The sequence below is a fragment of the Mustela nigripes genome, chromosome 5 (genome assembly GCF_022355385.1).
Source record: "Mustela nigripes isolate SB6536 chromosome 5, MUSNIG.SB6536, whole genome shotgun sequence".
Classification (NCBI taxonomy): Eukaryota; Metazoa; Chordata; class Mammalia; order Carnivora; family Mustelidae; genus Mustela; species Mustela nigripes.
Window position 1 is genome coordinate 68,013,671 of NC_081561.1, and position 21,425 is coordinate 68,035,095.

At 35.5% G+C, this 21,425-nt stretch overlaps 1 protein-coding gene and 1 pseudogene across 3 annotated transcripts in view; one reads left to right on the forward strand and one right to left on the reverse strand.

Annotated features, from left to right (window-relative positions):
• The window catches only part of GOPC (golgi associated PDZ and coiled-coil motif containing), a 41,311-nt gene that overhangs the window by 8,953 nt on the left and 10,933 nt on the right, over positions 1-21,425 (reverse strand). For 2 of the 3 annotated variants that reach the window (XM_059400614.1, XM_059400612.1), the window contains exons 2-7: positions 12,200-12,364; positions 10,643-10,666; positions 7,334-7,509; positions 6,147-6,312; positions 3,517-3,612; positions 1,890-2,054 (exon numbers count right to left, since the gene is read on the reverse strand). In XM_059400614.1, coding sequence (XP_059256597.1) covers positions 1,890-2,054; positions 3,517-3,612; positions 6,147-6,312; positions 7,334-7,509; positions 10,643-10,666; positions 12,200-12,364 — 792 coding nt within the window. The remainder of the gene's footprint in view (positions 1-1,889; positions 2,055-3,516; positions 3,613-6,146; positions 6,313-7,333; positions 7,510-10,642; positions 10,667-12,199; positions 12,365-21,425) is intronic. The other variant, XM_059400613.1, reaches the window with a different exon arrangement.
• On the forward strand, positions 17,919-18,930 carry LOC132017332 (glyceraldehyde-3-phosphate dehydrogenase-like; annotated as a pseudogene).

Sequence of the window (21,425 nt, forward strand, 5' to 3'; positions counted from 1 at the left end):
TGGCTCAGTCAGAAGAGGCACATGAAGCTTGATCTCAGGGTTGCAAGTACATGATGAGGATAGAGATTACTTAAATAAATAAATGTAGTAATTGTACTGCTATTCTTTTTTTTTTTTTTTTTTTTTAAGATTTATTTATTTTAGAGACAGAGAAAGTGCAGGCAAGGGGAAGTACAGAGGGAGAGGGAGAAAGAGAATCTCAAGCAGACTCCCCACTGAGTGCAGAGCCTGATGTGGGGCGGGATCTCAGGACCCTGAGGATCATGACCTGAGCCGAAGCCAAGAGTCTGACTTTTAACTGACTGAGCCACCCAGGCGCCCCTGAACTGCTATTCTTTAAAAAAAACTTATATTCAAGTAAAAAGTTACAGATTATTTTATGTTTAAAAAACATTCCAGGGGAGCCTGGGTGCCTCAGTGGGTTAAGCCTCTGCCTTCAGCTCAAGTCATGATCTCAGGGTCCTGGGATCCAGTCTTGCCTCAGGCTCTCTGCTCGGCGGGGAGCCTGCTTCCTCCTCTCTCTCTCTCTCTCTGCTTGCCTCTCTGCCAACTTGTGATCTCTCTCTGTCAAATAAATAAATAAAATCTTTTAAAAAAATAAAAATAAAAAACATTCCAAGTCATTTAATAAGAGACTACAGTCACTACATACAAGTATGGTATTTGCAAATTATGGCCTGCCTTTGCTCCAAAGAAAGCATGACATTTTTCACTGTCACTTCCTAAGTCAGTATCTTTGGTGCGCTGCTTTCCCGGATGTTTATCTTTCAAAATTTTAATACACGCTTAGCATTTCCTTAAAAGTTTGTGACTGCCTGTTTGTATTTCCTTTACCATAGCTGCCATTCATCTCACTCTTAATGCCACCAGATATGGCCAAGTTGGGTTGAGAAAACACCAACTAAAAGAGGTTATGGTTGCATTTTGATTTCTCTCTTAGCAGATAATGCTTACAAATACCACTTGGGGGAGAGAGATGGACTAATGCGGTAGTCTTCCATAAAGTGAATTAGGTCCGTGGGTGGCAGTCATGCAGATAGATTTTAGGCTTAATATGAGGAAGAACTTCCTAAAAATCAGCAATGTACAGTAACAGAATGAACTACTTTATCAACAAGTCCCCCCTTTAATATAAATATTTAATTAGTGATACTGTAGAGATTTATACAATGTGTAGTTGAACCACATAAGCTATAAATTCACTATCAACTTTGAGATTCAATTCTACATTGATGATCCAACAAACATCTCAATGTACTATCAAAATCTAATTTCTTCAACCTTCTTTTTGAAGGAAAAAAGGAAAACAAAACAAAAAAACTTGGAAGCAAATAAGACTTGTGGGTATGAATACCAACTCTAATTTATTTTCTCTGCAACCTTGACCAAATCATTTAATCCCTAAGAACTTCAGTTTACTCATTTTAAATAAGAGGGTTGGGCTAAATGATTTCTAAGGACCCTTTCAGTTCTAACATTTACGTCTGTAAAATCAGTTGGCTTCTAGCATTACGTTTTCTATACCTTCTATTTGTAGTGTTTTAGTCATTAATGATGTTTTGCTTTCCAAGTACCAGGTCCTGTCCTGAGCACTTTATATGAATCAACATACATAACCCTTACAGTTTTCTGATAAGGACACCATAGCAGAGCAGAGGAATTAAGTAACTTGCTTAAAGTTACACAGCTGTGGAAAAGGGCAAACAAAATCTTCTTCAGTAAATCTGGCTGAATGTCTTCTATAAAAGCCCCAAATCAAAGGGAACTAGTGTCTGTATAAAAACACTTTACTACTTGAAAAGCCTTAAGTACAGGAAGTATAAAATATTCAGTAAATTCGAGAAGAAACAATTGATAGATCCAATTTTAACTGCAAAACAGAAACTTACCTGCTGGGAAAGAATGGTTACAGCTTCTTTATGCTTTGTGTCCCTTAGGTTAACTCCATTAACAGCCAGAATAGCATCTCCCACGTGCAGTCCTCCACATCTATCAGCAGGTTGCCCTGGATGGATCTCAGAAATGAGAATTGGAACACCATGTTCTTTCCCACCCTAACCGGAAAAAAAAGGTGGTCAATTAGTTTACTCTTTGTATGTCATAGACTATTCTACTATTTTCACAATAAAACATCTTAAAAATACATTTCAGTAAGCATCTATCCTGTATAAATACTGACTAAAATATTATTTGCCACTTAGGTAATGGTAAATATATTATTACTAGTATCAAAGTTATCTCTGAATAAAATGATAACATACATGTTTTCTAAACACATTCCAAATGTGCTTTCTAAAACACATTCCAAAGTCAAAAAAAAAAAACCAAACAAACACCAAATGAAAAAACTATAGTCAGCTAAACTCTTTCAAACATAAATAAAAGTATTTTACATATTAATAGTCCTTAGCACTACTAGATTTTATCAAATCTAAATCACTATATGACTTAGCATTATTTTACGTACTACAAAAATCACTGAAAGAGTGTAAGAATCTGAATTTCAGAGATATTAAAATATGAAAATATGCAACAAAGAATTGATGAAATGCAGTTATTTGGTACCTTTCACTTTTTAGCTTGTGTTATAATTATTTGTGTATGCATATATATGCGTATTATTTGTGTGTATGTATACAATTGTATATGTACATATATACATATTGCTTGTGCGTGTGTGTGTATATATATAACATATATATATGTTATTATTTCTTCTAAAATTTATGATCTTTAATGTCAGTGCATTCAAAAAGACAGGTAGGTATTCAATAAATACCTATTTACTGGTATAAACTTGACAGGTTTCTACCTGTCAAGGTATAAACTTGTACATAACTTGTATATAAACTTGACAGGTAAACTTCTTATGATAAAAAATATTTCTGTATTAAGCAGTACCAAAAAGCAAAAAAACTTAGGCAGTATCTAATTATTACCAAATGAAAAACAGGGTAACCCATCTTATTCATTCTTACTCTAAGCACTCTAAGGACAGCAAAATGACTCCAAATATATGTACTTTATAATAGCTGATCTCAGAAATGCTGCCCAAGACAACTGTTTATAAAGGCACCAAATTTAGAAAGGAAGAATATTTGGACTCAATAGCCACTGAAATCTGACAACAAAGAAAGGAGTCAAGAGAAAGGTAACACATATTCTAGAGAAAAGAACAATACAATCTGGAGTCATTTAACATAGAAGAAAACAATCATACCTATTCTCAAAGGTCCTAGAGGCAATCAGAGTATATTGTATAAAACTATAACCCCAGTCATAGTGAAAATGCTAAATTATGCTTAATAAAGTAATAATTTTACTGAGGTAATACTTAATAGTCATTAGGAAGATTTACATACAAAAAGTTTACACAAAAATGGTATTGCCCAGGGGAACAAATTTAGTTATTTAGAGAATATATCCAGAATACTTTGCTTCCCAAGGATGTCCAACACAGGAGCACAATTATCCTAGTTAACTACAGAAAAGGAGACTGGAAGCACCACTTCTTACTGTAATTGAAATGCCAAGGCCTTCATGATCTTCCTTAAGGAGAAGAACTTTTCTAATTGGACCAACACCCTGGCTTTTCTTTAAAGAGTCTTGATCCTTAATGGGAGAAAAAAAGAAGAAAAATTAGTACTACTTAAATGATATATCAAATAGAGTAAACCCAAGCTATATAACTCGCTTTTAGAAATCTTCATTAATTTCCTGGAATGGATACACAGTAAAGTGTTAAGAAAAAAATTAACAGATAAAATGGTAAAATGAAAATAGTAATTCCGTTAATTTAGTGAAACAGATGGATGATTTTCTCATGTTTCTGTTAGTTTCTTTAATATTGATTCATCTCCTTTTAAATTATAGGACATTACAAAGGAAACCATTGCCAGGAATTAGCTGATAAGCAAGTATCTTCAAAAAATAAAAGTAGTAAGATGTTTATTTTTACTAGAAAATATCATAAAGATCATTCTAACTAATTTGCAGAATTAAAAAACAAATTGCCAATTGAATCATTAATTACTTTTCATTCTGTTGAGCTCTGGAGTCTATCTCTTAAATAAAAGACTTTGCTCCATAATTAACCTTTCTCTGGTACCTTTACTTTTTCCTTCTCTGCTAAGTTCCTCCCCATCCAGCACATAAACAAATTCTAAGCCTCTTCCAGCTTTGAATACCAACCATGTGAAAACATAAAACAAAATAAAAACCTTTAATTATCTACTATCTTCTTTAGCTACCACTCTCCATCTTACCTTAACCTTCACGCAAAGTTAATCCCTATGATATCTACTTCCTTGCCTCCCACATTCATTATTTCAGTCACTGTAATTAGGGTTTTGTGCCGACCTGTTCTATTAAAACTGTCTTCTCTACAGTCACTGGCAACCAACATGACTATATCCAATGTATAAATTTTAGTCACTATCCTACTTAAACACTGTGGAAAGTTGATACTGTTCACTAACCCCTTCATGAAACCTTCTTTTCCTTGGTTTCTATTACATTACTTTACTAGATGGATTATATCTGACAGCTTCATTTCAGACTCCCTTCTTCAGTGATCCATGTCTTTCCCTCACTCCCTAGAAGTTTCTTTCCATCCCTGGCCTCCTATATTTTTTATTTTCTATATACTTCCCTGGGTTATTTAATCAATTCCATAGTTTGATTATAACAGATAGGTGATTTACCTAATATTTCTTCAACTCAGACTTCTCCTAAATTCCAGAGTCATATAGTCAACTGGATATATTTTGTTTGTCCCAATGGCACCTCAAATTTACATGTCGAAAACAAATCTCCTATTTCTCCCTCAAATCTTCCTTTTCCTCTATTTGCTTTATCAGTGAATTCCATCATCTCACTCAACTGCCTGCACCAAAAACCTATACTCTTCCTTCTCATTTACCCACATAACCAAAAGCAGTTAATCACCAAGTCTTCTTGATTCTTCTTCTTTATTTTTTTAAATAGGCTCCACACCCAGTGTGGGGCTTGAATTCATGACCCTGAGTTTGAGAGTCACAAGCTCTACTGACTGAGCCAACCAGGTGCCCCCAACTCTTCTTGATTCTAATTCTCTCAAAGCTACCCTTCCTCTCAAATATACCCCCCCTACATTCATCACTTTCTCCTCAGGTTACCACTGTGTCTTTCTCATGTAGGCCCTCTCCCAATATATTCTCTTCACTATGCCAAAGTAATCTGTCAAAATAATGTTAAATCTTGAGTCTACCATTTTATTAAAAATCCCATGATTATCAGGAAAAAGTTCATAATCCTTTAGGTAGCATGAAATACCTTTTGCTGTCTAGCCACTGCTTGGAATTTAATGGTCCCCCATGTGCCAGAGAAGACAATGGCATAAGTGCTTACTGTAATCCCCACTCTTCTCTCACCAACTTCATGTACATGTCAATTCTTCTCACAATAATCTTTACAGAGGCAACAAATACTTGAACTTGTTTGAGGCCATGGTTTATCTGGTACTAAGACATGTAAGCCACTGGGAAGGAGTCAGACATACTTTTATTACGGAAGGGCTTATATTTTCAGACAGGTGTAGTAATGAAATTTAATCAAGATTTATTCAGATAGAAAAGCCCTGTACACTGGTGGCTACAGATGCAGACAGTTGGACACAGATCTCAAATTCCATCTTAATTCAAGACCAAACAGGTGGAAAAAACTACAGTAGAATCTAGTTACCAAAAATTTCTTTAAGAACTACCTCCCAAATACTGCCAATCTATTAATCAATTTACTTAAAAATATTTATTAAAATTAATAATTTTAAATTAATTATTAGTGACAAATTAGTAATGTTCTCTGCTAAGCTTTAAAAAACAATTTAAATATGCATAATCATGATCCAGGAAAATTCTGAAATTTGAGCCAAAGCATGAGCAATAGGTCTTTGCTAGCAACAGTTCAGTTTTCAGAAATATCACTTTCAGGGCATTTCAGGGTAAGTCAACCAAGAACTTTATGTATCTATTCTAAATACATTTAATTCTACTTTCCCTTTTTAAATAATGGCTTTAAATACCACTAGAATAAAATACATGGTAAGGACTTCTGACTAAAGGAAAAAGGAAGAGACTGAGTAAGAAAGAGTAATGAAGCAAACATACATGGCCTGGGGGGGCTTGCATTGGTCGCTTCAGGTCATTACGTCCTCTACAGGCTCTGATCACAGTTTTGTGACGATGCAAATGTATTTCAGCTTCCAGCTGATTCCACAGCTTATCATGAGCTGGTCCCTTCATATCTCGTCCTAGTAATTGTATTTGTTGGACCCTTTATATTGAGAAAAGAGTTAATTCAGTTAGTTTTTCATTATTATAATTTTTATTACAGAGAGAATTCAGAAAAACTACTGAACACAAGTAGCTTTTGCATAAACCTGTTAGTAATAAAACTAATCCCTTTAGGAAGCTCCTGAGTTCTCTCAGATTTGTAAAATACCAAAAGTCTGAAAAGAACAGATGTCTTTGAGAGAGAACTAATTTCTTTAAAAAAGAATGAATGAGACCTTTTCTAATCATATACTTAATTCAAATACATCTCAAAACAATTTTTGAGACTAATGTCAATGACCATGTTTCACGTCTTGCACACCATCAGGGTAGGTCAATAAACTCAGATACTATTGTATATTAGGTCTTTATAAGAGTCTAACTGTACAAAAACATTTCTTTTAATGAGGTTTTTTTTTTTTTTTTTTTACAAAATCATTATTTTAAATATGGTAAGTCAGAAAATGGTCACTTTACCGTGATATAAATTACTTTTATTTGCTCCACATCAGTTCTTAATGTGGTATCAAAACAATGAGTAAAAATGTATTTACCAAAAATAATAAATCACCAAAGTCTGTGGATAATTAACTTTAAAAAATTAATGCAAGCAGAACTCTGTATTATTATGATAAAGTCACTGCCATTCCAATGTGTTTGGAGGTTCAAAAAAGATAACATTTCAATAATCATAGAAAGAATTCCTTACGAAAGTCATGCTGTACATGTGAACATCATCTTTTATGGTTTCGAGGCAGGAAATGGCTGAAAAGTGCAGATCTAGAGTTTTTAGCGTTTCAAAATAAGTTCCTATCAATGTGTGTGTGTAAACCAGAAACACTTATGTAGTAAAGCTAAATAAATCTGCAGTATATAATGCTATCAGTAATAACAATAAGCTATACCCAACTATAAAATAACTTTTTAAAGATTAATGTTTCATTTACTACAAGAGGTAAGAATCAACATCATTAAATATCCAATTTGTTACCTCAGAGTACAAGGTACTCATTTTTACACACCTTCCTGCCAGTTCCTTATCCAAGTATTTAGCAGCCAGTCTTGCCCCATAAACTTCAGCCTGGAGAACAGCTATGTGTCTTCGAAGAGCTTCATTCTCTCTTCTCAACAACTTCACCTCAGCTTCAAGTTGAGCTTCTTTCATTTTTTCTTTTTTGTTTGCTTCAAGCTCTCTCTCCTATTTTCATTAAAACAAAAACAAATACAAAAAAGTGCAATGCAATGAAAATACTCTTAAGGCTTTTCGGTAACAGACCATGTTCCTCAAAATACGTAAAAGCGCACACAGTCTATAATACCAACAATGAAAGCATGTAATAAAAGTTACTTCATTTCTATAAAATGGAACATAAAAACAAAGATGTGGATCCAATTCTTTTTAACTAGTACCAGAAGGTGTCGGGACCACTTCCACATAAGATAATTCCATGCTTTAGGGTACTTTGACACTGAGGATACGAAGAGAATTAGTCTTCTCTAAGCTCACATCATAATATACTAATAGGAGTGGCTTCAATGAATAATTACATCAGCTCTCTATTTCCTTTCTAAAAATGTCTCAAGAAACTAAACTAAAATAAAAATAATCATTCTGGTGGTTGCATCCAAACATTTAATTAACTTTAACACAACAATTCTTTTTTGTTGCTGTTTTTGTTGATGTTGTTTTTAAACTTTTTTTATTTTTTAAAGATTTTATTTATTTATTAGGGAGATAGCACAAGCAGGGAGAGTGGTAGGCAGAGGGAGAAGCACGCTTCCTGCTGAGCAAGGAGACTGATGGGAACACGATCCCAGGATCCTGGGATCATGACATGAGTCAAAGGCAGATATTTAACAGACTGAGCCACCCAGGCATTCCTAATGCAGTAATTCTATAAACAAGTCAAAATCCTTCAATTATAAAGATAGACTCTACAGCTGATTTACCTTAGAGGACTATAAGAAACTTACACTGCTTAAATCAGAACACTCTAATTTTTTTAAGAATGTTTGATGGAAAAATGCTGGTAACAAATGCACTGAAACATTTACACATTAAAATTTTTTTTCTACTTAAGCATATCTATGGTATAGATTATCACTGAATTTAGGGATCTGATTCATCTACCTGTCCATATACCAAAGTGAATGAAGTTAAAATATGAAAATGTTTGCAGAGGAAAACAGGGCCTCACCTGCCTTCTATGAGGTAGGTTGGACATTCAATTTTAGCTCTCATAAAAGGATGCCGTCCCATATTCCACTTGGTGGATAGTCCATGTATATGAATTAAAGGTGTTAGCCAGAGTATAAAACCTCAAAATCTTTGCCATCCAATTTTTATCACGAGCTTACACATGAGAAATAATGCTTCCTACGTCTATTCCTATAAACCAGGGGTGACTAACATAAATGACTTCAGGGCCCAAGCACAAAACAGAGAGGCCAATACAAGACAAAGTAGAGTGGAAAATGGAAGGTACAAAATCCTGCCTAAAGGCAGTCAAATTCAAACACACACACACACACAAAATGTGGCTAAATAAAACTCTTCTGAAAGTTGAGATATTTTAAGTGTTAAAATATTGCAAGATATTTTAAGTGTTATTTTTGGATCAAGAAAACTATCCAAACATTGTAAACTTCCATTTATCCTTTCTCTGCCTTACAGAACTGCTTTTACCAACTCGCTGATACAGAGAATCTATAAATCTTGTGAAAATGTGGCTGTATATGTTGACGAGATGTGGAAGACACTGTTCACTATGTCCCTTTTGTGAGATAAATAAAGATCTAGCTCAGCACCAGAAAAAATGTTTCTCTTGAGCAAATGGCAAGTGATACTGTTTCTACTGTATGGGTACTGATGATTATAATGATTCCCCTTTTTATTATGAATATTAAGAAGCTGAGAAACAAATTTAAACAAACTTCTAACAATTCTGGAATATATTTTGGCACTAATTTAACTGTCTGCTTTGGTCTACTGTTTTGACAACAGTATATCAATAAATGATACAGCTAAGCCTCAATATATGATATAGTCAAATAAAAGGCAGTGAGTATCAGTCTTAAACACACATAAAAAATATACAAGCTAAAATGAATAATTACCAAATGGCAGATATATTTATCACCTCTTTGATTAAAAATAATTTGTTGTTATTATAAATAGAGGAAAACTAATTATCAGGCTTTTTCAACTTCTGTAAAAAAAATAACTATTAGACCATAATTTCTAGATACTGTTTTTCAAGATTTTGAATAATTTAGAATCCTCCTTTTACAACAACCTTGGAATTATTAAAATCACAATTTATTTCAGAACCTATTTCCTAAAAGGCAAGTATCAGTTCCAAAAAAAAAAAAAAAAACCCCACAGTTTAGATGACATGAACAAAAATCATTTTTATGAAATTTACTTATGTTAATCCTATTTGTTTCAGAAAAAGAATTCCAGAAGAGCAAGTATTCTTTGGTTTATGGACTAAATAAGCTTTATGTTGAGAAGTATCTACTTAAAATTACTTTGATGAGCTATTTATACAATATTAATGAAATCTAAGAAACGCCTAAGCACCATTTTGCTTTCATGATTCAAACCCCTAATGAATCTGACAAACTCTCAGGCCTGAAAATAATATTTGCAAGCACAAACAGGTCTAAGAAAACTGAAGTTAATCACTTTTTGTTTTAAAGAAAAAATATGTATCTTTCGTTAAACTGTTTAATAGAAGCTCATTTTCTACTCAGAGAACCACAAGAAATAAAGCCATAAGACAAACTGGAACTTGATTAGGTTAGGATAGTGAGAAAGTATTAAGAATTTATATATTGATATTTTCTAAAATAAGTTCTGGTAAAGAGTTTCAAAAATCAGTTGTTTCAAAAGCCATACCATTATTCCAAGACTGCTAAAAAGTTACAATACATGCAGTGGGTGAATAAGAAACCAACATGCACATTCTTTCTCTGGGGATAAACTCAAATAGAAAAAGAGGAAAAACCTAGATCTGCTTAATGTAACTTCCAAACACTCAAGTGAGAAAACCAACTGCTCTTTTGAAGCAGAGGTCTGAGCAAGTTACAAGGCTCAGAAGTTGTCAATTATTAATGGGTTCTGCAAATAATGGTTACAAATCCCAAACAAAATAAAAATCTTTAACAACGAGCAGTGAGAAAAGAGCAAACTTTTCAGGTACTGGCAGATTTAGAAACTATCATGAATATCATTTCCAAATACAAAGTGACAACATGTAATATGCAAGTAAGACACTAAGAACACTTCAGCATGACATACTAACACAAAACAGAAACAACATACTTACCAGCTCCTCCACAGAGGGGACAGACTTAAGATATAAGAAAAAAGTTTGATAATTAGAAAAATATCAAATGAATGTATCTAGTGGTATAATCATTATAATGAAAATTTCTGTATGCTGAACATCATTGGGGTAAAAGTTCATTAGAACAAATATACTTGCAAATCCATAAGCAATAGTAACTCTATAGTGTTAGATTAAAACTGCTTGTTTCACCAAAATTCGTCAACTTAACTGCTTCAGTGCCTTTCCACTATAGCACCCTGTTTCAGATCTAATGTTAAAACTGAAAGTAAATGCTTTTCTAGTGAAAAAGTACACTGTTTCTCAACGTTACCATCAAACATCCCAAAGAAGCAGCGAGAAATCTGACTCATTTCATTTAAACAGAACAAGGTTACTAACTTAAGATTCATAGAATTTCTAAATTTAAAACGTTTAAATAAATACTCAGTTAAATAAATTCTAACATCAATATTAGAAACCCAATCAAATGAAATTAATGGAAATCAAGTAAAACTTAAAAATGTATGACTATCATCATCATCATTTCATCTCCTGGCTCTCCCAAACTGTACCTGTCTTATTGCTGTGTCCTACAAACAAGTGTCTGGCACACAGTACACACTTAATACATAGGAGATTAAGCTGAAATGAAACTTTCAAATTTTCTACTGAACCAACCTGTTTTAAGAGGGCAAAGGTTAATTATGGAAAATGTCTCTAATGAGTATTATACAAACATTAAAGAATGTTCAGTGGCAAGAAAAATGCTTATAAGAGCAACAGAAAAAAATGTGCCATCGGTTCGCACCTAATTCTATTTTCCCCTTCTTCCATAAGGAAGGGCTCCAGATTGACTGGAGATGGCCATGTGACCAGCTAAGAGGCTGAAATGCAAGCTGGGGTTGCCAATGAGATGGCTAACTGGACGGGCAAAAATCGCTGAGAAGGATTTCATGAAAAGTTCTTTAAAGAAGGTTAATGCAGCCTGGAAGCATCCTTTTGCCCTTAAATTCTTCCTTCTTCCTGCCTGGAATGAAGAAATCCTAAGGATGGAAACCATGAGCTAAAAATGGTAGACTACAAAACTACAAACTACAAAAAGCACCTGGATATACCTAGTTATCTATAAAGCTATTATACCAGCTCTAGACTACCTATATCAGACTCGGGAGGAAATAATTTGTACTACTCGAGAATAATCCCAATGTTATTTGGCTTTCTGTTACATGCAGCAGAACTTAATCCTAACCAATCCAATAGGGCAAAAATTATGTTTACAGGTTATAATCACAAATACCTTTAAAATATATTTACACAGATACTTTCAAATAGGAAAACAATCCTATTCTAAATATCAACTGCTTATTGGTATTATCCCTTTTCACCCTCGCTAATAAGACTGTGGATGATCGTAAAGATCTTTACATCTACTGCGTTTTCTGAATTTCCCACAATGAGCATATATTACCCTCTATTTTCAAAAGCCTCATTAAAAACTGTCTTCTTCACCTTCTAAAATACATGTTAGCATATGTCACCTACTAAACTACTTACCAGTTTTGCCTTAATGGTACCAGAGTCAACACTCTGACCAGTCTTAGCATGGAGCTGAAGCTGGATAGAGTGCAGTTGTAAAAGCTGATCGTGGACTTCTTTCTCCAGCACGACCTTCTCTGCCTGGGTCTCTGTCAGCTCAGATTTCAGATCCACCAACTGTGCCTTATAAAAGAACAACAATAAAAACCATCAAGTAAGTTAATTTTATTTTGACTCTAATAATTATTTAAAGATGACACAGAGAAACTACCTTTAAAATGAACAGATGAACTGACATCCAACTGAACAGTCATAAATTCAATAGCACTGGTAAGATATCTGAGTGGCAAGAGAACCAACTCTACCATAAACAGTACCTTCTTTTTTTAAAATAAAGTCTGTTTGCTTGTTTATAATCTCTATACCCAATGTGGGGCTCACATTCAAAACCCCAAGATCAAGAGTCCCATGCTCTTCCAACTGAGCCAGCCAGGGACCCCCACCTCCTAATACCTCCTAATAGCACAGAATGCTACTTCCATTTTACGTTGCTTATTTGAAGAGGGCTTTTCACTGTCTCACCTTTACCTACGAAGCTTACAAAAATATAGAGATATGGGATGGTTCATCATCTTCAGGGATAACGTGTGCCACAGTGGTCCATTAACATTAATGGTATAGTAAAGGAGAGGCAAGTGGCCACCCCAGAGAATATGAGCCCACATCAACCAACCCACTATCTAGTAATTACTTCAGGTGCTAAGGTGGGAGCCACTGAGGTCACAATGGGCTTAAATATCAGAGTTAAGGGTAAGCTACAGTTCTGCTATAGCAGAACAACTCCTCAGAACCACTTATACATTCAAGTTGAAGTTTTTACTTTTCACAACTGGTGTGTTTTACACTTGCACACACGATATGTTTCTTGTGGGTCTGGTCTTCCCAAATGGCCAACAGATTAAAGCTCAAGGAAAGGTCTGATTTTTCTATTTAAATGCAACATAATTGGCCTAAGCATGAAGGGGCTCAATGAGAAAAGAATTGTGGGAAATATCTTTAAAATTATAGATAATTATTTATGTCTTGGAGAAGCTTTCTTATCAACTTAGGTGATCTAAATGCAAGCCCACTAAAGAAAAATGTGGCAAGTTACAAATATATTTAGAATTGGTCATCCCAAGAAATTCAAAGCAAAGAAAAGTTTAAAGAGGAAAGAGAGCTCAGAAGTGCTTCGAAGTTAAATGACAAGGATAAAACAAAAGTAGTAAAGCAGTCGAGAGATGGAAAGAAGACTAGCAGAGGCAGAGAGAAACCAGAAGCAACTTAGGTAAATTCTCTGGGTTCAGCGACCAAAGGACTAAAATACATCTCTGCATCCCAACTGCACCAATCAGTACCTAGTACACAAAAGATGTTCAGGAAGTATCTTTAAGTTGAAATGAATGCTAAGACTAGCCCTGTGCTTCTAGATAAATCACTCTGTCCCTCACTGGTTTCCCTAATTTCAAAACAGGGATAATATCCATCGCTTTGACTATTCTCATGAGATTATTAATCTTATACATGAAAGCACTTACTACAATACGAAGATGTTATTATCAAGGAGATTAGATTACTCAGAGAAGTTTTCTTCTCTGAGTAATGCTCAGACTGCCCAAGACTGGTTAGGAACATGAAGCTGGATAAATGACTAGTTCTGGATGAAAGACCAAAACTAAGATTTATTCTCAATGGAAATCATTACATGCTCTCAGTGACATTTTTGGTTTTGTTCCAATCACAACTTTCTTGAGATATAATTGCTGTACCATAAAATGCACGTTAAAGGTATACGATTGAAGGGCACCTGGTGGCTCAGTGGGTTAAAGCCTCTGCCTTCCGTTCAGGTCATGATCCCAGGGTCCTGGGATCGAGCCCCACATCCGGCTCTCTGCTAGGCAGGGAGCCTGTTTCCCTTCCTCTCTCTCTGCCTCTCTCTGCCTACTTGTGATCTCTCTCTGTGTCAAATAAATAAATAAATTCTTAAAAAAAAAAAAAGCGTATACAGTTGAGCAGTTTTTAGTATACTGCATAGAGTTATACAACCATCATCACTGTATAACTTTGAAACATTTTTTTCCAATGCCATTTTAGCAACATGCTATTTGCAGGAAAAGTGAAGACAGGGACTTCACCCTTTATCAATACCCTATTGTAGCTTTTCAAATGATGTTATCATGGGAACACTGGAAATGGAAATAAAGCATTTCAGGATGCTGAAAGGAAATTGTTGGCAACACAGACTGGATGTCCAGTGGAGAATTAGATCAACAATGACAAATACTTCAAGCTTAGAGAATACTGAAGCCATTGAAAGAAATAGCAAAATCAGGATGGTAGCTTATTTAGACTTGAGGGAGTTAGATCTAAGTTTTAGACATGTTTGTGTGTTAGCCATGATATAATCAATAGGAACTATGCCACAGAATGTTGGAAATTAAAAAAAAAAAAAAGTGATAAATTGGGACTAAGAAGCACTGAGAAGCACAGAGATAGGAATTTATATCCTAAGACTGAATTAGAGGGAAAACAGATGGCCAAGGACTGGGGCTTGGGTAACAACCAGAGGTAAAAGAAAAGAGGTGGCATGCTATAAACAGAACCATAATGTTGGGCACAGAACCATAATGTTGGGCACCTGGGTGGCTCAGTGGGTTAAAGCCTCTGCTTTCGGCTCAGGTCATGATCCCAGGGTCCTGGGATCAAGCCCCACATCGGGCTCTCTGCTTAGCAGGAAGCCTGCTTCCTCCTCTCTCTCTGTCTGCCTCTCTGCCTACTTGTGATCTCTGTCTGTCAAATAAATAAATAAATCTTAAAAAAAAAAAAAAGAAACTATAATGTTTTATAATGTAAACACTGCTGTATCTTGCCTGTGTTACTTCTTGGAGATCGCTCCCTATCAGAAGAACTTCCTCATTGCTTCTTATAATATTTTTATTCATGTATAACTTAACATCAGAGAAGTACACACACAATGAATTCCAGAAAAAAAAAAACATGTCTACTGAACTACCATCCAGATGAAGAAACAGGGCAGTATTAGCACTCGAGGACTCTCCTTGTGGCTCCTTCCTAATAACTACCTCCACTTTCATCCACAGACAGAATTATTAGAGTAATACCCTGAATTCTAACACCACAACTAATTTTGCCTGTTTCTGAACGTTATATAAAGAGAATCATATAGTATGCATTCATTCATGCCTGGCTTTTGCCTTAAGCTTATGTTTATGAGATTCATGTTTTGTATAGCTGCAGCTCATTCATCTTCACTACTATATAGTATTCACTAAATGAAAAGACCAAAACTTACCATTCTTTTTGATTATTTATGCTGGTTTCCAGTTTTTGACTATTAAATTGATATTTGTATAAACCTGTCTTTTGGTACATATGGAATACAGTTCTGTGCAGTATATATCTAGGAGACAAAATGCTGGTTTACAATGTATGAGGACATTAAACCTTGGCAAATAAGGCCAGTTTTCCAAGTCATCACGCAACTGACATGCCCATCATGTATGAGAACTCTGATGGTTTTACATCCTTGTCTTCACTTGGTACTGTCAATCTTTTTACTTTTAGCCATTCTGGTAGGAAAGCAGTAGAATTCCATCGTGATTTTAACTAAACCTTCTTGATTACTAATAAGGTTAATCACCTTTTTCATATGTTTACTGGCCATCTGAATAGCCTGTTTTGTGAAGTGCATATCAAGTCTCTTGCCTATTTTTCTACAGGATAATCTATTTTTTTCTTCTTCTTGCAAGCACACACTCTCTTTCCTCCTCCCTCCAAACACACACACACCATTATGAGTAGGGGAATGGGCAAAAAAGGGGGATGAAGGAGAATGAAAGGTACAGGCCTTCAGTTATAGAATGAGCAAGTCACAGGATGAAAGGTACAGCATAGGAAATATAGTCATGACAGATGGTAGCTACATCTATGCTGAGCAGAGCAGAGCATATAGTTGTACATCTGAAACTAATGTCACATTGTGTATCAACTACCCTTCAGTTTTTTAAAAAAGATTTAAATGCTAAAAGAAATAATTATGCTAGTAGTTGACTCTGTTCTTTGAATATAATAAACATACACAAGAGATTAAATTAGGACATCATTTCCATTGTCTTCTAAAAGGGTATGTAACAGTTTTCACACAGTATCTTTCACAGATACTCCTACTGAAAAACTTAGAAAAGAAAAAAAAACTTACATATATGATCAATGTCTTATAGATCTTCTTCCATTTAACAAAAATATGCCTACCAAAATAATTATAAACCTTTAAATTCACCTGTTACCAGACAATGTTCAGTGTATCTTGAAGATTGCTCCTTTAAAATACAAGTAAGTCTTGTGGCGCCTGGGTGGCTCAGTCAGTTAAGCGTCTGCCTTCGGCTCAGGTCATGAGCTCAGGGTTGTGGGATGGATCCCCGCATCAGGCTCCCTGCTCAGCAGGGAGTCTGCTCCTCCTTCTCCCTCTGCCCCTAATCTTGTACTCTTTCTCATACACTCTATCTCAAATAAATAAATAAAATCTTTAAAAATGTCTATCTAAAAAGTGCTTCTTAGTTAAAAAAAAAAAAATCAAAAACCTATAGGTTTTTATAGTCTTTGAAACAAAGTGATCACAAAAGGAAAATAAATATTTGAGAAATATACACTCTTTTTGAGCAATATGAAGATTATAATAAAGTGAACCTACACTTAAAAATAGTTTAAAATAAGCCATTTAATCTATCACAACCCTTACCTCTTTTTTCATTACAGTGACTTTCATTCTGAATGTCTTATTTCTTTATACTATTGTCTAATATATTCCTCCATGTAGATTGGGCATATATTCCTGTATGTAGATCTGTTAACTGGAAGTTAGATCTAAAGGTTTAATTAGGGTGCCTGGCTTGCTCAGTCAGTAGAGCATATGACTCCTGATCTTGTGGTTGTGTGAGTTTGAGCCCCATGCTAGGTGTAGCAATAACTTACAAATTAAAAAACAACAAAGACAAAAAAAAAAAAACTACTTCAAAGGTTTAATTAGATTTACTTAATTAAATCTTTGTGATAGGGGGTATATTTTGTATTTCAAAAGGCATATACTGCTGGTAGTCCCAATATGATTTATCTTTCAAACCAAAAACCTCATGAGTTATTAATAACGGAGCAAAACTCCTAGAGTTAAGAAAGAAGTTAAAGGAGCGCCTGAGTGGCTCAGCCGTTAAGCATCTGCCTTTGGCTCAGGTCAAGATCCCGGGGTCCTGGGATCAAGCTCCACATTGGGCTCCCTGCTCAGCAGGAAGCCTGTTTCTCCCTCCCCACTCCCCCTGCTTGTGTTCCCTCTCTCACTGTCTCTCTGTCAAATAAATAAATTAAATATTTTAAAAAGAAAGAAAGGAAGGAAAGAAGAAAGGAAGGAGTAAGTTAAAGAGGCATAAGTGTTATTCATTAATTAATTTGGCAGACTAATATTTAAGTCAGAAACTATTATAAAAGGGCAAGGAAAACAGAGTAGTACATGGGCCTTTTGAGTGTGGCATATTACAAACATGAACCTAAGTCAAATAATTTCTCAAGAGCTGCCCTACTTAAAAAATAAATAAAAATTCTTTACAGAGAGAAGATGAAGATATTAAAATTTGAAGCCCAGGCTCTCTATCTGTCCTTGTTCAACAAATAGATGCATCTTCTCGTGCAGTGCCGGCTGGGATTTGGATTTGGCCATCCTGGGCACCTGGGCACCAAGACTGCTCTTAACTCTGGCAAAGTCGAAATTGTTACCATCAATGACCCTTTTACTAACCTCAACTACATGGTCTGTGTGTTCCAGTATGACTTCATCCATGGCAAATTCAATGGCACAGTCAAGGCTGAGAACAGAAAACCTGTCATCAATGGAAAGTCCATCTCCATCTTCCCAGAGGGAAATCCCTCCAGCATCAAATACAGTGATGCTGACATGGAGTATGTTGTAGAATCCACTGGTGTCTTTACTACCACTTTACTATGACCACTGGTGTCTTTACTACCAAGGCTCAGGCTCATTTGAGGGGTATGGCCAAGATGGTTATCACTTCTGCCCCTTCCAATGATGGCCCATGTTTGTGATGGACATGAGCCATGAGAAGTATTACAACTCCCTCGAAACTGTCAGCAATGCCTCCTGTACCAAAAACTGCCTGGGCCCTCTGTCCAAGATCATTCATGACAACTTGGGCAACATGAAAAGACTAATGACACAGTCCTTGCCATCAATGCCACAAGAAGACCATGGCTGGCGCCACTGAGAAGCTGTGGCGTGATGGCTGAGGGGATGCCCAGAACATCATCCTTGCTTCTACAGCCAAGGATGGAGGCAAGGTTATCCGGAAGCTGAATGGGAAGCTCCCCGGTTAGGCTTTCCATGTCCTCACCCCCAACTCACCAGTCATGGATCTCACCTGCTGCCTAAAGCAAGCTGCCAATTATGATAATATCAAGAAGATGGTGAAGCAGGCATTGGAGGACCCCGTCAAGGCATCCTGGGTTCCAGTGAGGACCAGGCTGTCCACTGCAACTACAATAATAGCACCCACTCTTCCACCTTCAGTGCTGGGAGTGACACTGCCCTCAATGACCACTGTGTCAAGCCCATTTCCTGGTATGATAATGAATTTGGCTACAGCAACCAGGTGGTAGATCTGGTCCACATGGACTCTAAGGAGTAAGAGCTCCCTGGACCACCAGCCCCAGTGAGAGCACAAGAGGAAGATAGAAGCCCTCAGCTGCTGGAGAACCCTTGTCCCAAATCATCCCCCAATAGAATGAGAATCTCTTGATCTTTAACAAGTTTCCATCCTAAACCCTTTGAAGAAAGAGAGAGCTTAGGGGAGCCCTACTTTGTCATGTACACCAATGAACTACACTGTAGATATAGTAAGAAATAAAATAAAAGTCAAAACCCAATTTTATTTTTCAAACTTTCAAAAGTATTTCAAATTTACTCTAAATTTAGTAATATTTAAGTAACTTATTTCTTATCCATGATAAAAGCATTTTAGCTGCAAAGAAAACAGTCACTGACATATTTTATGTCAAGATTAGAAATTTCCATATTTTATTTAATGGTTAACTTCCTAATATCACCAAATTTTAGAATTTAAAGAGATCTCAGAGAATATAAAGACTATGATTAAGACAGTTACTATTTACATAATAACACCAAGGCCAATCAAAATTGATTTTATATCCAGGGCTACCCAACTGGTCAGCGGCAGAACAGCACTTTGAACCCAATTACTCACAGGGTAAGGCAGTGGAAGTGTTATCAAGCAGCTGGCCACAGAGGGAAAAAGAAATGTGTTTCTATAGCTATAATACATATGTTTAACTTACTAACAATATTCACAGTTACCAGAAAGCAAGCATCTATACACCATATGGCAGGCATATACACACCATACATTATCTGTAATTCTTACTCTCCAACTTTTTTCTTAGTAGTTAAGGAAACTGGAAGTTTAAAGAGTTTAAATGATTTGCCCCAAATCACATAGCTAATAAGTAACAGACTCAAAATCAGTCTGACCATAAAAAAGCCTGAGTATTTTTCACCTGTCCTACTTTGGCAACATTAGAACAAGAATGAAAGTTTAAAGGAAACAGCTGATTTCAACCTTCACCTCTTACTTAAAATTTCAAGCAAGAGCCCAAAAATGCTTTAATAAGCAAAGCCAAAAACAGTAAAAACTATGTTAAATACAGTCTTAATCTGGGAAACAAACTTTTCACTTTTCCTACATTTGATCTTGAAGATTAATGTACAGAAAAATAAAACTGACCATCAAGACATTCTTTCCGTAGACAGTAAGGATAAAATGATCTTCTTCTAGGAGAGTCCCGGGGCCTTACTTAGGACCATGACCTTCACTATACCCAAGCAATTAAATCAATCACTGGTGGGATTTCTTAAAGCAGCGATTCTCTGCATGTAGTCCAGGTGGAATGGAGTGTGGAAACAGATGAAAACCAAGTAATTCACAAAGTAGGAATAAAATATTCCCCAAAAAGAAAAAGAGAAGCAGTCTATCTAAACAACATCAGTGCATTATCATCACCACTTATTTGTATTTAATGGAGCTGTTACTTTTCTATTTCTCATCTCACACTCTTTCGAACACCCAAACTTTTCCAAAGAGATAATTCCTTCCTAAAATAATCCATCACTACTGGATTCCACCGTGAGGCACCAAAATCAAAGGAATTTTTTATTTTGAGTTTCCTATTTCTCCACTTTGTTTTTCTTTCTAAACATAACCTAGTTTTTATTTTACAGGCTTATGGATAAAACTGCCAATTAGTTTCCCTTAAGCACCCCTCAAAAACCTCTAGTCAGGGAGAGGATCAAACTAAGAAAAGAAACTAGCAAACATCATCAGTCATTAGTTTCCACATGTCATTCAGCTCTCTCAGTAACACATCTTAGAGGGCCCAACCTAAGAACCGAAACAAATCAGGTAAAGCATCTTTATTTTGCATATGAAGAAACTAAGACCCAAAGAGATTAGGTGAGTTGTCCCAAATTACAAATGGCATTAAAACATAGACTTCCTGACATCCTGTGTAATCCTGGCAGTAACAGAGAATTGGTGGTGAAGTGGCCCATGAGCTCCAAATGAGATCACATCCACAAATCTCAGACAGACAGGGCTTTAAGGAAGAGACTCAGAACATTCCTCATCTGGCCCACCACTGCCCCCAACCCCCACACACAGGGGCTCATATGTATACACAGAAAGACACATAAGCAAGCACAGACATGCATGCACGCAAAAGCATACATTCCCCAAGTTGTTTAAGAATTACAAAGAGTTGACTCCCAATAGCAGTTTAATTATAATGAACAATAGCATAGAAAGCTGCTGATAAAGAAGTAAATACATTTATTTCACATTTACCTATGTTTCTACACCTTCTGTTTTAAAGTATGTGTACAAAAGGTAATCACTAAAAGGAAACAAGTATGCTTTTAAATATATATTTTTTAATGTTTGAAAATGCAGTTTACAATGGAAGTGGATTAAAATTTACATCTCTAGCAATTATACCATTTAATACCAATATCTAAAATTGATCATCTTCTCCCACCTACTTCCCAAAAGGCTTTAAAGCTCATAGGATAAATAAATGTAAAAAATAAACATACAGAGATGGCAAGATATCA